This window comes from Polistes dominula, unplaced genomic scaffold (genome assembly GCF_049000335.1).
Source record: "Polistes dominula isolate Pdom_NZ unplaced genomic scaffold, Pdom_raw_medaka scaffold_35, whole genome shotgun sequence".
In the NCBI taxonomy this organism is placed as follows: domain Eukaryota; kingdom Metazoa; phylum Arthropoda; class Insecta; order Hymenoptera; family Vespidae; genus Polistes; species Polistes dominula.
Window position 1 is genome coordinate 2842082 of NW_028300968.1, and position 25766 is coordinate 2867847.

General features: G+C 22.3%; 1 protein-coding gene and 1 long non-coding RNA gene across 7 annotated transcripts in view; one reads left to right on the plus strand and one right to left on the minus strand.

Moving 5' to 3' along the window:
• Window positions 1-25766, minus strand: part of LOC107070049 (metabotropic glycine receptor) — a 146136-nt gene that overhangs the window by 63093 nt on the left and 57277 nt on the right. For all 6 annotated transcript variants that reach the window (XM_015327887.2, XM_089173199.1, XM_089173197.1 and 3 more), the window contains one exon: window positions 9857-10040. In XM_015327887.2, the coding sequence (XP_015183373.2) occupies window positions 9857-10040 (184 nt within the window). The remainder of the gene's footprint in view (window positions 1-9856; window positions 10041-25766) is intronic.
• On the plus strand, window positions 3300-5340 carry LOC107070050 (uncharacterized). Its single transcript, XR_001476204.2, has 2 exons — window positions 3300-3729; window positions 4941-5340. It is a non-coding gene; the product is annotated as an uncharacterized LOC107070050 (long non-coding RNA).

The following is a 25766-nucleotide window of genomic DNA, read 5'->3' on the forward strand; positions in this document are numbered from 1 at the left end:
TAAATATATATTTATTATATATGTATTTTCATATCTATAACTAAATATTATTACATTTAATGAAATATATGCTATGTTTATTATGTTAAATTTACTTAGCAGCAAATGGAGTAATATAACAAATAATATACCAATGGTAGAATGATTTTAGTATTATTGTAGTTACGGTAATAATATAATGGATGAAATATATACCAAGTGAAATATACAGAATATTCTCACTAAATGTAATATCAGATTTCTATTGAAATGATAATTGGAATATTTTTCATAATTCATTCGATTGATCATACTTATGAAAAATGTTGATTTTATTTTTTCAATTTAAAAAAAAATATATATATATTTTTAAATATCAATAACCCCCCACCCGCCGACCCCTGGGATTATAATTTGTTTCATCGTTTATGATCGTTATCGGTTTAGGAATTTTCAAGGAATTATAAACTTGTGTAAAGAGATATAAAAGTACATTTTTATCATAGCAGAAGAAGAAGAAGCAAAAAAAAAAAATTGATAAAGATATTTATCAGTATGAGAAAATTGAGATCGCGTGAAAACGTAATCGAGTTTTTTTTTTTTTAAACACGAGACGATAATAGCTACCGATTAATTTGATACAATGTTTTTTTTTCATTAACGATAAGTCTCTTAGTGTTTATTAATTCAATAAGGATGATTATCGATTAAAAAATGATAATTTAAATCATTGATAATAATCAAGATTCTAAATGAATCAAAATCTTAATGAAAACATAATACGATCAAAGATATTTCATTGTTTTTTTTTTTTTTATCAAACAGAAATTCCATTTCGTATTAATGTCAAAATTATATTTTTACGAATACACTTACACTATTGTTAATTATCATTCTTTGTTTGAACAAATAATGTAGGAATATAAATGTTAATAAATAAAAAACAATTTTTAAATAACTCATAATTATCGTGAAATATTATCGTAATAAAATGTTGAATTAAATTGAAGTAGTAGATGTTTAAACGTATACATATTTCAAATGAACATTATAAAAAATATATATTGAAGTTAAAAATTGTTGGTTTTTGCAAAAAAAAAAAAAAAAAAGCACTTACTAACATTAATAAATATTCAAAATCATCTCTGTAAGATCATACGATAAATTTTGAAACATTAAAGTTGCATAATAACATATGCATCCCTATCATTTGAATTTCAAAATGTACATTACATGTGTGTATCATGTGGTATATAATAAATATATATATAGTAGTTTAATCGAAAAAAAAATTCTATTCGTCATTTTACAAATTTTAGTCTACAAAAAACAGTAGAAAATATTAAACAAAAATTTACCTAATTAATAAGATCAAATTTTTCTATTTATAATTAAAACATATATATATAGTATAATTTAATATAAAATAAAATAATAAAAAATTAAATATAAAATAACTTTAAATATATATATATATATATATATATATATATATATATATATATATATATATATATATATATATATATATATATATTATTAATAATACATATTTAATATAAAATATATAATGTATATAAATATATAATATATTATTATTATTATTAATAGTAATATATTATTATTATAATATATTATAATAATTATTTATTATTATATAATTCTATTAAATTAATATTATTATATTATTATTATAATTATATTATAATAGTATATTATAATATACAATATAATTATTATTATAATTATATTGTATAATTATATAAAATTATATTATTATATAAAATATATGTAAATTATATATATATAATAATTATTTATAATTATTATAATATTAATAGTATATATATATATATATATATATATATATATATATATATATATATATATATATATATATATTCAATAACTTTAATAATAATAATATATATATATTTTAATAATATTTAATATTTATAACAATAATAAATATGATACTTCAGTTACTCTATTTATAATATTTATAATTAAATGAATTTAATGTAAACGATAATGTTAAATAATATACTATAAGTATATTTATTTAGTTTCGAACTAAATTTAACTTGAACTCTTTTACTCGAGGGATATAATTATATATATATATATATCAATGATACATACATATATAAATTTATATACACATAGATACACACATATACATGGTTATACTACATCCCATCGAAAGAGCGTGATCTTTGTAGATAACAAGAAAGATGGAGGATACGAAAAAACGATCAATGGAAAAACTGTGTCGGAACACTTGTTTGACGTATTTCTCGTATTTACAGAAATTCTTTGTCACGTTCTTTATTTTTTATTTTTTTATTTGTTTATTTAACAAAAGTCGCGTTTTGAAAACTCTACGGGTGGAAGATAATTTGACAAATCTTTATGAATTAAAAAAAAAAGAAAAAATGATAAAATTCATTTTATCAATCAAATCGTTAAACAAAAATGAAATAAAATTATTAATTCTGTTTTATTAATATTATTATAACTATTATTTGACAAATTAAAGGTAAAGGCACTAGTAGTTGACCAGTTAACACAAATTTTTATCGTAAATGGTTGTAACTTGTTGTATATTTTTTACATAGTGGGGTTCAATGCGTTAAAATGTTCTATGAACTTCAAACATCATATAACAAAGCATACTTTTTCGAAAATTAAAGCATGACATAAAAATTATAAACGTTTATCGACAGGCTATCACTGCATCAGTAAGTGACCTACTGGTAAATTAAGTTTTTGAAAGTAGTATAAGAAAAACAATTTGCTTAATAAATATCAAATTTATTGACAATTAAATTGTGAAAGTTTCAAGTATAAAGGTTTAAAATTTGACAAATTAATTACCATCAACTGCGCACGGTTTCTTAATAATAATGTTAACAAGGTAATAGCGTCGAGCAATACGTCTGACGTTACCAAGTTTAATCTTCCGTAGCTTCGATAAATAGTCGTATCCAAGAAAAAAGATATGTTCAACACGTCGGTAAAGGTTGTTTGTTTACATAGACATTTATTTATAAAAAGCTTATGTTTAATGTTTACATTGAAAGTGATCAACTTCAGACACATGGTCAATGACTGGTACCTTTACCTTATCTGTACATTTTATCAATCGATTAAATTATTGATTCTGTTTTATTATTATTAATTATTTATTATTATTATACAAATTATGTGAACAAAAATTTGACATAAAGTGATAAAACCGCCGATTGAAATGAAACCATTTAACATTCGGGTAAACAGACAAATATATGTTAAATACAAATACGTTGAAGGGAAGTAATAGTAGTAGTAGTAGTAGTAGTAGTAGTAGCACAATTCAAGGACGAATTTTGTTACGTCTTTTCCGAGAAAGCTTTTTCGCCCGGCTATATGAAGATAATGATAATAGTGATTACGTCATATGAACGATTCTACTGGCAGGCAGAGTTGGTTATAAATGTGAACGTTGAATCGTTTCTAAAAACAGATGATGTGTTACTAGACACTTGTGCGGTAACTTCGGTTAGTTCTTTTTTTTTTTCTGCATTCGGATACATTTTTTCGTATCCTCATTTGCAAGAAGCATTTTGCAAAATCGACGACAGTGAAGAAAATAAGACAATTTTTGACAAAGAATACAAAAATACACTGGGACAATTAAATAGGAGTGAAATTACAACGAAATAAAATAAAATAAGACAAACGTAGAAGAAACTACGAGTTTATTCGAAGGTACCGAATTATTATTATTATTATTGTTAATATTCTTAATTATACAACATTTTTTTTTTTACAAATTTGTAAAAGTTTTATTATCAGGAATAATTAATTAGGAAAATAATATATATACGTATATTATTATATTTATATAGTATAATATATATTAATAGTATATAATATAATATATTATAAAAAAGTATAATATAAATAATATATATAATATATAATAGTATATAAATTTACAATATTATATTTTATTTAGAATATTATTTTTATTAATTTATTTATAATATTTATTATTATATAATATTATATAATATAATATATTAAGTATATTATATTTTTATAAAATATAATAATATATATTAATAGTATATAATATATATACATTTTTATATTATATATATAATATTATTAGTACATATATTTATAATATAAATATATATATATATATATACTATTTAGAAATATAATAATATTTATTATTATTTTTTTTTATTACTTTTTAATATATCTATATAAATATTATTATAATTTTAATTATATATTATATATATAATATAAAATATTTATATTATAAATATAATAATATAAATAAATATAAAAAATATATAAATTTATAATAAATAATTAAAAATAATATAATAAATATAATATATATAATAATATATTTATAATGTGTCGTGAGTGATTTAATTTAGATTATTATTTTTTCAAATAAAAAATTATTTATAATAAAATTATAATGACGAGTCCGCCTCTTGTGTCAATCGAACGATAAGAAATGTTATCTAAGACGATTTGATATGTACACATTACAAATATTTATTTATGTCGATTACGAAAGAATTAAGTGTTTGTACTCGATAAGATTTTTATAAATTAGTATAACGTGGGTGCACTCGCGAATATGTTTAAATTTTGTTTAAAATCTTGCAATTACGTCTATGGTGTTTCTGACATTTTACAACGATCGATAAAACGTCTTTGATTTTATTTAAAAAAATACAAACAAATTAAATCGAATATTCAATACCAACGCTTATTTTAAAATTCGTATTATTTCCGAATAAATATTTTTGAAATTAATTGAAAAAAATATTTAAACAAAAAGTTGTTCTAGAAATGAAGTAATTTAAATTAAAAAAAAAAAAAACAATATATCCCTTTTGTTTCTCTAACAATAATTAATTAACAATTATATTTTAACGATTACGTTACAGTTGCCGTTGTTCGAAAGCTGTTCAAAAGAAGAAACGAAAAAAAAAACCAAAAAAAAAAAACAGAACCTAAACTAAACATTGGATTTATATTTTTACAAAGAAGACATTCGTTCCAATTTTTTTCTAGTAAAAATTGTTTCCTTTTGAAAGATTATATTTCCCAATTTTTTTCCCCCCCCTTCTACATATCCACTTTGAACCTTCTTTTTTTTCACTTTTCATTTGTACACGTACTTGTTTGTTAGTTTTTATTTCCCCCATCCCACCCACCCCCCATACAAATATGAAAAACCTATCCATGGGATTGATCGTAACCACCTTGATTTCTATCCTTTTCTTCATGAATCTTTTCCATCCTGTATTATCTCGAAGTATTAATTCAGAAACAACAACAACAACACCAGAAATTTCAACAACTTCAGAAAAACCTAATTTTAATGTAATGAGTATCATTGATGTACCTGACAGAAAATGTCCGTCTGGTCAAAAAGCAGACTCAGGAGGTGTTTGTAGAACTGTCATTGGATTTTAAATGATTGTCAATAATTTCGATTTGTTTATTATCTTTCTTTCTAATATTCATTATAATATATAAATGATTTTTAATTAAATTGAATTTTTCGTACGTATAAATAATAAAGAAATGAGAATGTTATTATTTATTAGAAAATATTTATTAATAATAAACGAAATTAACTGTGTAAATGTATAAATGATATTATATTTGACTAATTAGATATTATATAACACCATTGTTAGAGTTTAATTAATCTTCGATTTTATTTATATTTATAGACAATCGACAAATGATTTTAATCAACGTGTTAATTACCTTTCAAATAATTTGCCTTGTATTTTACCATAATATTACGTAATTATATTGTTCACGAATAAATGAAATAAAAGTTAATATGTATTGTTTCTTTTCTTTTCTTTTTTTTTTTTTTTAAATTATTATTAAAAATAGATTATAATTGTGCCCATAATTATGAAAATGATTTAAGTCAAAATTAAAAAAAAAAAAATGAGTTTATCAGTTATTACGGACTACATTATTTTAAACTAAATAAATGCAATGTAATTTTCAAGATATTGTCAAAAATGAATCGTCAAATAATGTTTGTTATTTCAATATTATATAGAATTCATATAATGTTCAAATATAAATCTTTAAATATTTTTAAGCTTCCTTTTCAATACCGAAGATTAAATATTTGCAAGATTTTGTTTTCAATATCATATACCATTTTTATAATATCTATCTACCGTCCGAATGTATATATGTGCCCATAATTATGAAAGTGGTCTAAATCAAATTAAAAAAAAAAAAACAAGAGTTTATTAGTTATTACGTACCACATTATTTTAAACTAAATAAATGCAATGTAATTTTCAAGATATTGTCAAAAATGAATCGTCAGATAATGTTTGTTATTTCAATATTATATAGAATTCATATAATGTTCAAATATAAATCTTTAAATATCTCGAAACAAAAGATACATGACTTAGACCACTTTCATAAATATGGGCACAATTACCTTTTGAAATAAAACTTGTTATTTTGTAATATGGAAACTAAATTTGTGAAAATTTCCAGATGTGCCGAAGACAATGCGTATTCGACCCTCGTGTTCATATATATATAAATACATATATCTTTTTAACAAAATTCGAAACAGTTAAGGTAATTTGTTTGCCAGAGGGTAACTCAACTTTGTCGAAGCAATATCGGTAAAGTTGCGCCTGAGTAAGTCATAAACTTTGACGTAACTTGTAACAGCTAGCTCCTAGAGTCTCTGTTTAGTTGTACCCAGAACTGCGTAGGAAAACTCTCAGTTCGATTAGATAGATATTCCTGGAAGATACATCGATTTACCTTTTGTCCTTTTCCCACTCTTCTCATTGATATGTGTGTCCAATTTTTATATTAGAAGATATATGTTATCGATAAAGTGTACAAATTTATTTTATTGTTCAGATTATTCAAGTTAATATACAAATTAATTAAGTTGATTCGTTAAAGTATGGAAAATTGTTGTATATGATAGTCTGTGTATAATTTTAACTATCAGAAAATAATTTTATAAAATTAATTAATTTAATTATTTTGAAGATTATCTAAGGTAATTTACAAATTAACTAGGTTAATTTGTTAAATTATTAAAAATTGTTTTATAACATTAGTTTTCGAATAGTTTCTACTATTATTCTACTATTATAAATTCTATTATTTTATATATATATATTATACCAATTATTACCAATATATATATGTAAATCAGTTATTTTGCAGATTATCTAAGGTAATATACAAATTAACCAAGTTGATTCGTTAAAGTATGGAAAATTGTTGTATATGATAGTCTGTATATAGTTTTAACTATGAGAAAATAATTTTATAAAATTAATTAATTTAATTATTTTGCAGATAATCTAAGGTAATATACAAATTAACCAAGTTGATTTATTAAAGTATAGAAAATTGTCGCATACCATAGTCTTCATATAGTTTCTACTATTAAAAAATAATTTTACATATATATATTAAAAAATATTTTAAAATATTACAAAATAATTATATATATATATAGATATGTTACCACCGAAGTGTAGAAATCAATTATTAAACAAATTATCTAAATAATATGCACATTAACAAATTGCAAACTTTAACGTTAACATATTATATAAACTTCAAAAGAAAAAAAAAGACAAAAAAACAGATGTGTGCAGATCACACAAGGTAGAAGTGAAACCTTCAAAGAAAACCAAGCTTCGAGACGTGAATATATCGAAACAATTGAATTACAATACAGCGCCATCTATTGAAAGAACCTTACAGAGCCTAGATAACCTCTAAATAAAAATCTTTAAATTCGTAAGAAAAAATAATTTAAAAAAAAAATCGTTATATAAATTGTACTATGTGCTAAGTTGGAAAAAATCACGTGAAATAAAATAAATTTTATTAAAATAAGTTGAGTAGTTTCGGAATTATTAGTGGACAAACATATTGTTACACTGAATGTTTAAATATAGAATTTTATTATTAATTAATTAATATATAGAACTAAATAATATCGAATTAAATATATAGAAAATTATATAGAAATTATATATATAAAATTAAATATATAGAATTAAATTATATATTGAATTTTATTAATTATGTTTGTTTCATCGGTTTTACGTTCTTCCGTTTTACGATTTTCAAATCACCCTGATTCTAAAGAAGTTTTCACTTCTTTATAAATAAATAATTAAAAACAAAAAATATACTCTCTTCTCAATAAAATAATATCTGACAATGAGAATACATTTTTGTACCATAAATAAAAAATTGTTAAGTAACTTTAAATATTCTTATGAAATATGACAAGCCAACTTTGTATCTCTTTCTCTTATTGGTAGAAAATAATCGTTGTTTGAAGTAAGAAAGTTCATTTAAAATCGGTAATTCGAGAAACGTCTGCTAATTAACGCAACAACCGAAGTACCATGCATCGCATGCCGTAAGAGTTTAAAGGGAAAAGGTACGAAAGGTTTTAATATTCATTAGCACATACAAAGCTTCTTTACGTGCGTGTAATGACGTCGTCGTCCTCGCGAATAGGATGGAAGGGAATGTTCTTTGCTTGACATAAAATCGATTTGCTTCGTTCAATGTGTCTCATCGATCTTCATCCTCATTCTCCTTCCTTCCTTCCAAACTACCCACCACCCCCTACTTGTTTCTCTCACAATCAGTTTCTCACTTTTCAATATTTCTTACGTACAAATTTAATGGATCATAAACCAAACTAACAAAATAAAACGAAGAACTTAAGAAAAGAATTAATTTAACCCTTTGAGTGTTGAATAATTTTAACTGAAATGTTTTGTAGGAATGGAATAATGTGTTATTAACTAGATTTTAATAATAAATTATATTTAATTAAATAATTTATTATTAATTAGATTCTAATAATAAATTATATTTAATAATTAAAGTTTTTGTTTCTCTGAATATAATGTAATTTAATTAATTAATATTAACAAACACGTATATGCGTCCATAGCAATCTAAGGGTTAAGTCAATGCATGCTTTTATTCGGTCAATAAATTAACTCAGATTGCGATTGCTGTTTAGGTGTTTCAAAATTAGGATATATAGGACAATCATCCTAACGAGTAGTCCTTTATGGTAACGAAACGTGGACACTTACGTTAAGAAATTGATGGTTTGAGAAAACAAGGTTGTTCGTAAAATATTCGATGCAAAACGCGATGCATTAGTTTTTCTATTAACCCTTAGAGTGCTATAGACGCATATATGCGTTTGGTAAAAATTACCAGAGTGATCTATCGATGCAAATACATGTTTGTTAATATTAATGTAAAATAGTGTAGTAAATGTTTATATTAATTAATTAAATTAAATTCAGAAAGAAAAACTTTTATTATTAAATATAATTAATATAAGGATAATTAAATTAATTAATAAATACAATTAAAAATAATTAAATAAAATTAATCAATGTAATTAAATTATTAGAATCTGATTAATAATAAATTATTCCGTTACTACAAAACAATTTAGTTAAAAGTATTCAGCACTCAAAGGATGATTTCACGTAGTTTCATGAAAAATGTTAACCCTTTTGCATCGATGGTTTGTCAGGGGGATGATAAAATACTTTTCTATTATTGGACAGATTAAAAAGGCTAGAGGAAGTATTTTAAATTATTTTTCTTATAAAAATTCATTGAAACAAATTCAATTCAATACAATTCATTCATTCATTCATTTATTCAATTAAATACAATTCATTCATTTATTTATTCATTCATTCATTCATTTCAATTCAATTCATTCATTCATTCATTCAATACAATTAATTCATTTAATTAATATGGATATTGGTATACGTACTTAAAGAAGTATGTGTCGTTAACGTATCCAAAAAAAGGTACGGTGTATGTCAACATCCAGATGTTACCACCACCACAATCGTAGTAAGGTTTTGACCATCTGCCATCCTCATACTTTACAGTTAGTATTTCGTCCTCCTCTCGTTCTGTATGAGTACTTTCGTTGTATACGTAAGTATGCAGACCTGTAAAAAAAAAATATAATACGTTTCTTACCAATTATTAGATATTTTTCATGTTTTTTTTTTCAATTAATTTTTATTATTGGTAACATAACACGAGATATATAGTATTTGATATTAGTATGCATATAAAAGAAAGAAAAAAATGAAATAAATAATCATTAAACAGTATTATAATATAATTTGAATTTGACGAGATTTAAATATATATATATATATATATATATATATATAGTATGTTAATCAAAATATTTCTCGTTATATTATCATTTCTCATTAACCCAAATGAAAATTTATCGAATATGTTAATATTCGCGAACGCACGTAACACACGTGATGTATATATGATTTTAAGGATTAAGTATAATAATATATTTTATATAACATATATATATATATTATTATAAATATATATTATAATATTTGAAATATATAGCAACTATTTATAAATTTCTATTATTATAAATTTAAAGTATATGTTTATATTATTATAAATTTAAATTATAATATTTAAAATATATAGAAAATAATTATAAATTTATATTATTTAAAATATTAGTATACGAAGACCGCGAATGGAAGGATAGCGCTCAGGAACGGGAATAATGGCAGGATTTGATATTTGCGGCAATGAACTTTTGAGTTTCTAATGCCAATTAATAATATTATTATTATTATTATTATTATTATTATTATTATTATTATTATTATTATTTAAAATATATATAGTATAATATATATTTTATTACTAAGTATTATAATATTTAAAATATATATATATTTATATTATAATATTTAAAATATATAGCAAATATTTATAAATATACAATATAATATTTAAAATATATAGCAACTATTTGTAAATTTATATTATAATATTTAAAATATATAGAAACTATTTATAAATTTATATTATAATATTTAAAATATATAGAAACTATTTATAAATTTATATTATTTAAAATATATATTATAATATATATTTTATTATTCAGTATTATAATATTTAAAAAAAAAAATATATATATATATAAATTTATATTATAATATTTAAATATTTATAAATATTTGATCATAAAATAGATTTATTTCAACTCGTCTAATTAAAATAACGTATAATAACAGAATTTGATTGTTAATATGATTATAAATCTATTGTAAAATAAGATTGAAATGCAATGAAAATTTGTACAAAAACCTAATTGTAATCTTTCGTGTTGAATTTAAAAGTGAATTTCTGAGGAAATTTCTTTGTATAATTCTTAGAAAAAAGAACAAATCGATTAGGTGACTTATTAACATGAATATTTTCGCGTGACTAGAAAAACCTTTCCTATCTTTCGTTCTATTTCTTTTGCACAAGGTGCATACAACGAATGAACAGAAATGGAACGAATTAAATGATGTAAAAAAAAAGAAAGAATGGTCTTATTTTCTTTTTTCTTTTCTTTCTGTGCGATGATTAAATTCAATCGAATTTTGTTTTGGAATCAATGACGTGGGCTTTAAATGCCGTGAGCATATTGTTTCGTATAGTTGGATATAGTGATAATAATTATCTGTCAACGACATAAACAGTTTATGAAATATGTCTCACTGTGATACTGGTCTAAATCAATGATCACAACAGTGTCATTGAGTTTCAAATCATGAGTAATAGGCACATGATAAATGACATAAGCTAATTTAACAGAAATCTTATGACACTGGATTATAATCTTACCTTTCTAACAAGATAATTCATTATAATTACACCTGTATAAATGATATTATAATCTTTCATTTATTTTGTATTCATTTTAAAAACATATTTGTTCCAACTTTATAAAGATTGAGTATAAATCATTTTTATGTTTAATTAAATAAACAAATTTTATTATTAGTATTATAAATTCAAAGAGAAATAATATTTGTATTTGACATCATTTAAAATATAATATTTATAAAAATTGATTTGTAAATTATAAAAATAACATTGTGTTTTATTCATATTAATTAATTTAATATTATTTATTAAATGTGAAATGCAACGATTACAAGAATTAATTTATAAAATATAATATATAATTATTTTTATTATATTTTAATATAATAAATATTATATTAAATATAATATACTATATATAATAATAATTAAAATATAATTTTTTAAATATTTTACAAATTATATTAAAATAAAATATAATGTACAATTATTTTTATAAACTAATTAAATATAATAAAAATATAATAATTAAATTAAATATAATAATATAATAATAAATATAAATTAAATTAAATATAAAGCATAATTATTTTTATAAATTAATTCTTACAATAGTGACATATATATATAATATATTTCTTTTTTTCTTCTATAGGATTTTCTTCAATAGTAATTTTTATATATTCAAATATCATTGATTATATTATATATAAATTTTGATAACTTAAATATCACTTATGAATTATCATCAATATGGAAAAAAATAATCATATTTAATTATTTTGTATTTATATTTTATTATTATTAATGAAACGATGTAATTATTGCAAATAATGGTGTACACGTTTAAAAAAAAATAGCTGTTTTGATCCATTGAAACCATATATATATATAAATTTATATAAAATATTATAATATATAATAAAACTGTAACTATTTAAAAATAAATAATAATAATAATAATAATAATAATGAAAAAAAATAATAATAAAAAATATATAATAATAATAAAATATTAATTTTAATTAATAATAATAAAAATAGATTTTGGAATAGTTATAGTTTTTGTCGAATATGCGAAGAAAAAAACGGCTACTGCTTCGAATGGACAAAGTTTAAAAATATAAGGGCTCACCCTGACAATACGTATATTTATTTTTTACGTATAATCTTAATATATATAAATTACGTGTCACGTTGTTTGTCTGCAATGGACTCCTAAGCTACTGAACCGATTTTAATCAAATTTTAAACACTGTATGCTGTTTCATCCAACTTGAAAGATAGGATAGTTTATATCTCAATTTATAATCGCAATATTATTTTATTGCAAATTATTTGTTTATTAACAAATAGTCATGATTATCTCTGCTAGTTCGATAAGATTCTAAAAGATGGCGGTATAAGGTAATTCTTTGACTTAAAAACGTATGTATCGGACTTATTGTGAGCCACAGCAACGCGTGGCGGGGCACCCCTAGTATATATATATATATATATTATGTGCCCATAATTATGAAAGTAGTCTAAGTCATGTATCTCTTGTTTCGAGATATTTAAAGATTTTTATTTCAACATTATATGAATTCTATGTAATATTGAAAAAACCAACATTATCTGACGACTCATTTTTGACAATATCGTGAAAATTACATTGAATTTATTTAGTTTAAAATAATGTGGTACGTAATAGCTAATAAACTCTTGTTTTTTTTTTTAATTTGATTTAGACCACTTTCATAATTATGGGCACATATATACATTCGGACGGTAGATAGATATTATAAAAATGGTATATGATATTGAAAACAAAATCTTGCAAATATTTTATCTTCGGTATTGAAAAGGAAGCTTAAAAATGTAAAGGCTGACCAACGTCAACATTGACGTTAACGAAACGAATATATATATATATATATTCATCGTTTATGTATTTATATCGCATATGTATGTATATATCGTGAACGAGCTTGTAATTTAACCATGGGTATTCAACCAAAACGGACGTATGTCCGTCAAAGCTTTTCGAAATACCTAACGAATTCGAAAAGCGGTTTAAATTTGTCTATTGCTTTCGACGAACAAAAAAAAAGAAATAACTATATATATATATATATATATAGATATATTCGTTTCGTTAACGTCAATGTTGACGTTATATATTATCAAAATTTGTATATTTTTATATAATCAATGAATATATTTTAAATAGATTAAAAAATACTATGAAAGGAAATCCTACAGGAAAGGGGAGGGGAGGGGGGAAGAAAACAAAATTGAAAATTGAAAAAAAAAGTGAAAAAAAAAGAAAGAAAAGAATATTTTCTTCTCACTAATTGTTAAAATCAAAACAACAGTTGGAAACTATATTCCTAATTAAAAAAAAAATTTTGTAAAAACAAAAAACAAGAAGAAGAAGAAGAAGCAAAAAAAATTATTAAACGTTGAAAAAAAAAAAAGAAAAATCTACTCAGTAGGAAATAAATACGTGTAGGTCGTATTTAAAAACGTGTATGTGTATGTATGTGTGTGTAGGTTGGTTGTATAAAACCTGTATATATATATGTAATAGATGAATATACGTCGAAGGAAACAAGATCTTCATTGGCAGTAGCGTAAACAACATTTTCCAGGTTCGACCGGATCATAGCCAATAAAACGAAGCAATTTCTTAGATTCTCGGAGAAAATGTAGGAAAGAAAGGGGTGGTGGGGATGGAAATAAAGACGTTATCGTTCTCGAACTAGGTAGGAAAAAGCTTCCGTTCGTGATCGATCGTTTGCTAGTGTGAAAGCTGATTTCCATGTAGACAAAACTTGTTTTCTTTATTTTCTTTGATAAAACTGATTCTTTTAACTGTTCTCTTTCTCCCACCCTCACCCCCTTTAACTTTCCATCCTTTTTTATATTTAACTTTCTTTTATAATTTCAATAGTTAAAAGTAAAGAAATCAGACAACTTATTTATTTGTTTGTTTGTGTGCATGTGTATTCAATATTTCAAGATAATAATAATTATTATTATTAATTATATTCATTTTATTCGAAAATTTGTTTTTTAAGGTCTCATCTATTTCAGTTTACTTTTTTTTTTTTTTTTTTTTTTTTTAAGAGAAATATAATTTTATGAGTAATAATTTTATTAAATATATTTTCCTTTCTTTATCTCATCCCTCTTTTTTTATTTTTTATTACGTAATACTACTTTATTTATATTTCATTTACTTCAACTAGAAATTGATGGCAGTAAATTTTTATTAGGGTTTTTATTTTTTTTTTTTTTTTTTTGAATATTGCATCCCTTTGAATTATATACGTGACTTTTTAAAAGTTAATTTACCAAAATTTGATGTATATTTATATATTCCTATTATTTATTTAAATAATAATTATGTGTAATCTTTAACCTAGAATGAAATTTTAAATAATTGAATTACTGAAGTAAATATTTTTATTTATTTATTTATTTTTTTTTTTTATTACAAACGAATAATGTAAGTTTTATGAATTTCTATGACATTTGTTTGTTTACAAATTGTACAAATATTTTTTTTTTATAACTAATTGCAATTTTCGTAAACTACAGAACACAGTAATTTGACTGATAATTGAATAGAATTTAGTATTAAAAACTTATGTGCCGATATACGTGCAATTTCTTTTCGCAAGAATGCAAAATTGTCGTAAAACTCAAAACTGGGACGAATCTTCTCTCCCTTCTTCCTATACCACCCCCTGAAACTTCCCTTCTATTTCATCTCCTCTTCCTCTTCTTCCTATTTTCTACGATATCTCCTTTCCTCTTTCCTTTTCACTTCGATTTATTCGCTAAGGATTTCCGTCAAAGACGATTTATCTCTTCCTAGTTCGGTCATCTTTCCTACTATACTTGAGTTATACCCAGATATTCATATATATCTATATATATATAGATATCAATTTTCTTTTCTTTCTAATACGAATTATTGACTTCTTGTTTCGACGTTTCCAAGAAAATATTTCTAAAAGTTAACGTGCCGTTATTAAAATACGAATCTCTGGGGTGAATAAAAAGAAAAAAGAAACCAATTGAAAAACAATTATAATAGTGGTGTTATATAATATTTTAATACTTAATTTTTAAATTCTATTTAAAAGTGATATTCACTAACCCTTTGATTACAGAATTATTTGAAGATTTTTATGCATATGTAACTTTTTTATCTATTTGTTTTTATTTGTTGCTATATGGATTAATATGTAAAAGTAATACATTTTATTTGGAATATATATTTATATTTTTTAATTGGAATGTTGTTGCAAAAATATATAAATATATTTTTATATTTTATATAGATTAAATTAAATATATATATATTTAATATATTATTAGATATTAAATAAATTATAAAACTTTTTATTATAATAATAATTATTATTATAATATTTTATAATAATAATTATTGTATTATTATTATTATTATTATTATTATTATTATTATTATTATTATTATTATTATTATTATTATTATTATTATTATTATTATTATTATTATTATTATTAAGTAAATAATTTTCTTTATACTATATTTAATATATTATAATAATATATATTAATATATAAAAATATAATTTTATATTTTATTTAGATTAAATTAAATATATATATTTAATATATTATTAGATATTTAATAAATTATAAAACTTTTTATTATAATAATAATTATTATTATAATATTTTATATCAATAATTATTGTAATTATTATTATTATTATTATACCGATAAAAATATATATTTATATATAAAATATAAAAAAATGGTTTTTGCAACACCATTTCAATTACAAAATATAAATAAATATAGAAATAAAATACAAAATCGAAATATTTATACATTTTATATATTTGATATATTTATATAAGCTTCTTAAATTCAAATGACGAGTCTCACTCATCAAATGTACTCCAAAGGGTTAATAACAAAACTTAAAAAAATAAAAAAAAAGAAGATAGAAAGAAAAATGTGAATTTTTCAAGATAACAATCTTTCGAAACTTTGACGATTTTTCTTCTCCTTCTTCTTCTTCTTCTTCTTTTTAGGTAAAGTTAGTATGGTTAAAAGATAAATCGATTGTTCCCCTTTAAGTATGACGAGAGAAAAGGTATTATATCTCGACCTATCCCAAAGTACCTCCTACTGGTACAATCCTGACAATTTCATGGAATTTTCTATAGGGTCAGCGATATTGGTATCATGTATGTCGAAATTAAATTAATATTGATCTCGTATAGAAAATCGATTAATTATAAAAAATATATTTCTTTTTTATAACATGCATTATCATACAATCAATAATACGTTTCTTCATAATTATTTATTTAATAATTATAAAAAATGAGCGCCTGTAGAAATGCAACACTCCAGACACACTTTGAAAATGTTGCTTGGAAGCGCCACCTGTTAGGACGGCATATTTTTTCAGCTCAAACTGTTTATACACGCGTGTACTACGGGTTGCTTATCTTTCGGGTAGAAAAAAAATCCGTTCCTGTAGATGGCGCTCACAAGCAACATTTTCAAAGTGTGTCTAGAGGGTTGTATTCCCATAGGCGCTCATTTTTTATAATTATTAAATAATTCAATAAATTAAACTTTAATTTTGTAACTAATACGCTTTATAGTATACAGTCACACACAAATACACATATGTACAACGCTTAGTAAGCCAGGAGTGAGGATTACGTCACACCGTACAAAGAAGAAATCGAGAATAGGGGAAAACCTTTAAACTTTGTTTAAACATCGACCTAACTTTTAACAGACACGTACTCTAACAATAATACTTTCCCAAAAAACATCCAGGCATCCTATTCGTCTTTCATCATTTTCTTTTATTCGGACAAATCGTAACATTTTTGCAGTGCACCACGTCCACACTGTATGCATTCCCTTTGTCATCCTCTTGATGTATTTAAACTGCAAGTTCTCATTGAAATGTTTCATTATTAAAGTTCAATATTGAATTTTTAACGAGAATTTTTCATCAATGTATAGAAAAATATATATTTCAAAATCGTTAGCTTTTTTTTTTTTTTTTTTTTTGTATTTTTACAAACGAAAAATAGTACGTCAAAATTCGTATTCAACACATGTGTGTTACCAAAATCTTTTGCGAGGAAAAAGAATTCGAAAGAAATTCACATTTTTTGTTAAGCTAGAGATTAAAAAAGAAAAAAAAGGTTTTAAATAAAACTAAAATGAGAGGAAAAATGTGTTTTACGAAGAATAGATCGTAAAGAAGAAAAAAAAGAAATAGTAAAAAGAAAAATCTTGAACTACGACGTTTGTAGATGTTTTCTATATTTTTCAAACGTATATTTTTTCAAATAATAAAAGAATAAAAAGAAAGAATGAAAGAATGAAAGAAAGAAAGAAAGAAGAGCTCGTATTCTCGTATTCTTTAAATTTAAAACATATTCTTTTCTCGAAACGTTTGAAAATTTGATAGCATGAATACGTAAATGCAATTCATACTCGTAAAAATATCATTGGATAAAAATCCCACTATACTGTCACTATTATTTCTCTCCTCGAAAAATCTCGTGTCAACGATTTTTGTCCTACGTGTCGACGTTAAATCGAGTTTCTTGAAATCTCTGAAAGATCATTTTGAATATAAAAATATTATAATGGTTTAAATAAAAGCAAAAATATATATATAGAAAAATAAACAAATCAAATCATATTTCGTGGTTTACTTTCTCATCTATCATTTCTTATCCTTAGGCATATAGTTACAAAATATAAAAAATATAAATTTATTAAATATAATTTAATAAAATAATAAAAATATAATTTTAATATCTTATAGATAATATATTTCACATAAAATATAATATGAAAAAAAAAATATATATATATATATATGTATATACAATAAAATATATTTTATTTAGTATTTTAAATATTTTGTTAACATCTTATTAATAATATAATTAATATTTTATAAAGAATATATATTGTATATAAAATATAATTTATTTAGTATTTAAATTATTTTGTTAAAATCTTATTAATAATATAATTAATATTTTATAGAGAATACATTATATATAAAATATAATATTAAAAAAACTATATATACATAATAAAATATAATTTATTTAGTATTCAAATTATTTTTTTAAAATCTTATTAATAATATAATTAATATTTTATAGAGAATACATTATATATAAAATATAATATTAAAAAAACTATATATACATAATAAAATATAATTTATTTAGTATTCAAATTATTTTTTTAAAATCTTATTAATAATATAATTAAAATTTTATAGAGATTTATATAAAATATAATATGTATAATAAAATATAATTTATTTAGTATTTCAAGTATTTTGTCAACCCCTTATTATTAATATAATTAATAATTTATTATATATTAAATATAATATAAAAAAAAATATATATATATATATACAATAAAATATAATTTAATTAGTATTCAAATTTTTTTATTAAAATTTTATTAATAATATAATTAATATTTTATAGAGAATATATTATATTATATATAAAATATAATATAAATATATATATGTGTGTGTAATAAAATATAATTTATTTAGTATTCCAAGTATTTTGTCAACATTTTTATTTCGAGATTACGGTACAGGAAGAAAATATAAATGTCACGTACTAGATAAGAAAAAAAAAAATTAAAGAAAAAAAATAAAAAAGAAAAAGATGGCTTAGCATGTTCCATATTATATCACTATAAGTAATTTATATTCCAATTTAGTATACCACAACCACCGATCATCATAGTCAATGATAAAAAGAAAAATCTTTTATGATTAAATAATTGAAACATCTATATATTATTATTATTATTATTATTAATTTTTTATATGTATTTGAAATTGGTTCGTTGAATTCAAGGACGTTATCAGTATCTTATAGAAATGCAATTTTTGTTCATTTCCCGGTCCATCTCGAGAGGATACTCGGCCCCAATTAAAAAATGTTAATTCTCGATGTCAAGAGGTAAAAAGATGTAGAGAAGCTGAATGAAGACTTTTGCTCGATTAAACGAACAAAAGAAAAAAAAGACTAAACTAAGTGAGAAGTTAAAAGAAGAAAAAGAAGAAGAAGAAGAAGAAGAAGAAGAAGAAGAAAAAATAATAAAAAAGAAACAACACAACAAAAGTGAAAAAGTGAATGAGTTAGTTGAGGGTATGAAAGAAGAAATTCACAGGTAACTTAGTTTACTAAAACTTTTCAAGAAAGATTACTTGCATGATTTATTCGAGAAATTTTATTCTTATTATTAACACTATCTTGTATTATTTGTTGTTCATTTATTTGTTTATATCTTTGTTTAATTATATTGGTAGAATTTTAATTTCTGTATTGTTCATGGAACTCGTACAAGTGGTTTCTGAAACTGTTTGATTATAAGACTTGACTCTTTCAAGTAGTTTCCACGTTTAAAGGGCGGAGGGAGATAATAAGGAAAAGGAAATGAACTTGAATTACTGTTAAACCATTTTTCGCGTTACAACAGTCTCCATTTCGTTAAAATAATTAAATGACACCAGTAATATCGAAAAGTGTGCAAGTTGCATTTTGTCGATAACGCATTAACACTTTGTCGAATTATTTGAACGTTAAAATAATATATTAGGTACCTTTAAAATATACTTTTACTTTATTAGATAAATATTATAAATATTCTACGAGAGTAATATTTTATGAAAAATAATTTATTATTTATTAGAAATTATTTTTTTATTTTATTTTGAAGAAGAAAGAGTACCACAAATATATGAAATTATTAAATAAAATATTTTTATTTGGGTTTTAACCTTAATATATTTTATTTAGTATAATAAATAAATATTATAAATATTCTACGAGAGTAATATTGTATGAAAAATAATTTATTATTTATTAGAAATAATTTATTTTCTTTTATTTTGAAGAAGAAGAAAGACTACTACAAATATATAAAATTATTATTATAATATATTGTATAATACATTAATAATAAAAATATATATATATATTATATATTTAATTATTAAATAAAATATTTTTATTTAGGGGTAAACTTAATATATTTTATTTAGTATAATAAATAAATATTATAAATATTCTACGAGAGTAATATTATATGAAAAATAATTTATTATTTATTAGAAATAATTTATTTTCTTTTATTTTGAAAAAGAAGAAAGACTACTACAAATATATAAAATTATTATTATAATATATTGTATAATGCATTAATAATAAATATATATATATTATATATTTAATTATTAAATAAAATATTTTTATTTGGTTTAACCCTAATATATTTTATTATCCTGTTATATTAATACTAAACTCAGGATGATAGACGGGGTTTCTTTTATGTGTTTTTAACTGTTCCCAATTTTTTACCATTCATACTAAACTATCGTTTTATTTGATTTGATTTGATTAACCTAACTTGACCCATACGATATTTTCTATGCACTTGAAATATAACGTAGAACTAACTGACTCAAACTAAACAAAACCGAGTACCATTTTCTGTAGTCCGATCATCGAGAAACTTGACTCTGACTATGGCAACCCTTTTATAAGCGTTTGGTTACAAAGGATAGTATGTTGTTTCATCTGCATTAGTTCTGGAGTATCACAAATTAAATACATAATGATATGGGGGTCTTTGTGAGTAGTTAGGATAGCAAACGTGAATATTACAGTATCTTGTTTAGTAGGAATATCTACAGAGAATTCTATTATATGAGTCGCTTATTTTGAAGTGGCCTACCTCCATTAATGTTCGAATCGAGATACTGAAGTGTTTGCGTTTCAATGCAATGAAAAATGTATGTACGTACAAAATACTTACGAGTTATACTGCTTAAATGTATCTAAAGGCTTTCAATTTATATTTCCTATTAAAATAGTGGCAATTATTAAGTGAATAATATGCGTTTTCTAACCACGAATTGAGATAGGCGACTTTCAAAATTAACAATCTGATTTATTATAAAATTTCGAAAGGACCCAACTCCATTCAACGTAATTTAAAATGCTTCAAATTGAACAAAACAATACTTAATTTATTTTACATATCTTTAAAACACTTCAGAAACATAATTTATGCGATTGAAAACATTTTTTAACTACATAATATACAAAATTACAAAGTAACCTACAAAACAATTTACAACTCATCTACATTTTGTGAGTGTGAAAGGGATTTGAAGACATCATGATGTTCCAATGGTATATATCGTAATAGGTCAATTATGTCCTTGAATTTTGCTGTTGTAATTTGTCTGATATTTTATATAGTGGCGTCAATACAATATTTTCGAACTTTTTTAGTCTACCTCGACGTGGTAATAAATTCAAGACTTTCAAATTTTCATTCTCATTCATTAATGTCTTATAGAAAATTTTATACAGTTTATTTCTGAAAAAACGCATCGAGCATATTTTTAAGCAGTTTATTGATTCTTCATCAGAATTGTTTACCTTTTTAAAAATTGCGTCTTCTAATAATTTTGTTAGTACAAAGTTTTCTTATCTCATTTTATTTACAATAAAGTATTATCGTATTTACTCGGAAAATAAGCAACCTCAAATGCTTTATTGATACATAACATAAAGTTGTACAATAATTAGGCTCAACCGGAAAATAATAAATGACGAATGGATATAAGCCACTTTCAGAATAAACTTTTCATCATTCTGTTGATCGGCAAATTTTCGTTTTACAATATCTTCATGATTTCAAGTACATTTGTAACAAATTGCTTTAGAATGGAAGGATCATGTAAAAATCTAACTATTACGGTATCTAACTCGATTTTTTTGGAAAATGGAGTAAAGCCACTTTCAGAATAAGCGGCTCATGTAATCATACTAATGAATTTCACAAATACATACTTACTAAAGCTAGAACCTTTCGTAATTCAGTGAAAGTTACAGTGAAAGACTGAAATTGGATAATGTCAAGATTGACATGGTCGTTTGGTATGTGTCCGAAATATTAATGTATAAAAATAAATCCAAATATATTTGATCTTTCAACGACGTGTTTAGTATATGTTGACATTTCAACTTATGTGAATTTTGACATTCTAAAATTTCAGACTTTCACGGTATAACATATTATAATATATAATATAAATTATATAATATAGAGTTATTGTTTGAACTTTTTATTATTTGAAATTATATAAATTTAAATTAAAATAATTTATTTTACTTTTATTTATTAATCATGTAATATAATAATTTTCTTTTTAATTTATTTAAAAATTATTATATATATTTAATATTATATTATGGCATAATTAGAATTAAGTATATTGTCAAGGGGAACGAACTTGTAGCGGGGGCCTTCGGGGTAAACACCCTAAAAGGGTATACCTGAAAAATAAACTTCTTCTTCTTCTATATATATTTTAAATTAAAATAATAAAATATAAATTAATATAGTTATTATTTTGACTATGACAAATATCTTATTATTTGAACTTTTTATTATTTGTAATTATATAAATTTAAATTAAAATAATTTATTTTACTTTTATTTATTAATCATGTAATATAATAATTTTATTTTTCATTTATTTAAAAATTATTATATATATTTTAAATTAAAATAATAAAATATAAATTAATATAGTTATTATTTTGACTATGACAAATATCTTATTATTTGAACTTTTTATTATTTGTAATTATATAAATTTAAATTAAAATAATTTATTTTATTTTTTTATTTTTTTTTTATTTATATACATTGTAAATAAATATTTTTATTTATTAATTATGTAATATAATAATTTTATTTTTATTTTATTTAAAAATTATATATTTTTTAAATTAAAATAATAAAAAGTATATTTTAAATTTTATTATTTTAATAATATAACTATGATTTTTTAACTAATACATATATATATATAAATAATATAAAATAAAAATGTTATTGTTCAAATATAGATCTAAATGATCGATAAATTTATTTATCAAGTATCGCATAATAGTAGATAATAAAAATCGATGACCAATGGTCCAAAGTAAATCCCCCATAGTGAACTCGTAAACTGTGAGAAAATGGTTCGAAGAAAAATAACATCTTTGCAAAAAAAAAAAAAATAAAAATAAAAGAGAGAAAAGAAATAGATAGGTGGTTTGGATACGAGGATAGAATGTGCTAGTTGGTCACCATTGGCACGTGCCAATAAGAAGTTGTGATATATCAACGGATGCTGTTTCTGCTGCTACTATTTCTACTATGTATGTGCTTCTCGATATTCAACGAAGCGACATACACGAATCGTGCTTAGTATCCAGATCATCTTTTGCGAATAAATTCGACACACACGACGTTACACGAACGATTCTACGAACGATTCTACGAACGATTCTACGAACGATTTCAGGGACTACACGCGGAAGGAATATTATTCTTATATAGGGAGAGAAGAAAAAGACAATAAAAAAAAAATCAATCTTTTTCCCCACCACCACGCATATATCTACCCTTACCACCATTACCTAGAACGATATGATAAGACAACACTTTTAACGCGACTTTTATTTCTCGCAACTTTTTATTTGCCCTTTTAAATTGTCGTTCATTATTTATTTATTTATTTATTTGGTCAGCATTTTTAATATATAAATATTTATATTTACATTTTTTATTGTTATTATTATTGTTATTATTATTATTATTATTCAAAATACTGACCGAATAATATTTATTTATTATATTTGGTCAGCATTTTTCGTAATACTTTTAAAATTTAATAAATAAATATTTATATTTATATTTATTATTGTTATTATTATTATTATTATTATTATTATTATTATTATTATTATTATTATTATTATTATTATTATTATTATTTAAAATACTGACCAAATAATATTTATTTATTTATTTATTTATTATATTTGGTCATCATTTTTTCGTAACACTTTTAATGTTTCATATATAAATATTTATGTTAATTATTATTACTATTATTATTATTGTTGTTATTTAAAATATTGAGCGAATAAATAATAATAGCTTTAATTTGTATTTGTATAAATAATTATTTCAAAGAAAATACCAGGAATTTAACAAATGGAAATTGAAACGTTATAATACCTCGTAACTCGATTATGACAAATGTTTGCGTTCAAAGGGAATGGGCCATTTCATGGCTTAATCAATGTCAACTGACGACCAAGTACACTAAGTTATAGATAACATTTGCTAAAGTGCATTTTGCTTCGCAGATAATCATCGACCGTTGGATGAATTATTACCAAGAATTATGCTATTTGTCTGGGCAATAATAATGGAATGTTTTCTTATCTGTAGTTGAATTTCTCTTCATCTCTCTGTCTCTCTCTCTCTCTCTTTGTATAAATCATTAAATGCAAATTTCAAAGATTAAGATTAAAGCTCGCTAAATTTATATTTACACTATTAATCAATGACTTATTAAGTATTATAAATGAAAAAAAATATATATATATATATGTAGGAGAGTTTTAAGTGTAGCAGAGGTAGACAAAAACTAGTATTCAGCCCTTTCTGTAGATCTTGTTTTATTGAAAAGGAAAAATCTATTCAGATTAAAAGAAAAGATTAGGTGGGCCATAAAACCATAAACGAACCTTGAGGGTTATTAGGATATTGGTGTAATAAAAAACCATGTGTGCAGTGTAGGGACCCTTTGAAGAATTTCCGATATGCGATGCCATAAAAAGGTGTAACATTCCGATGTGCTAGATTAAGTTTCTGTATGCATAGTTCCCACTACCGAAAACCATAGGCCGTACCTGTCGGTGGACTATGGGGTGGATCCTTATGCTATTGGTCAGTTAGATTTGTAAGCTTCTTCCCTCTCAAAAAGGGGTGTAGGTGATTTCTGATATAAAAGACATGGAAAGGAATAAGAAGGAAGAGTCTCGGTGGTAGAAGCAATGGAGTGTCAGTCGTAGAAGTAGAACAGTAGCAGTCG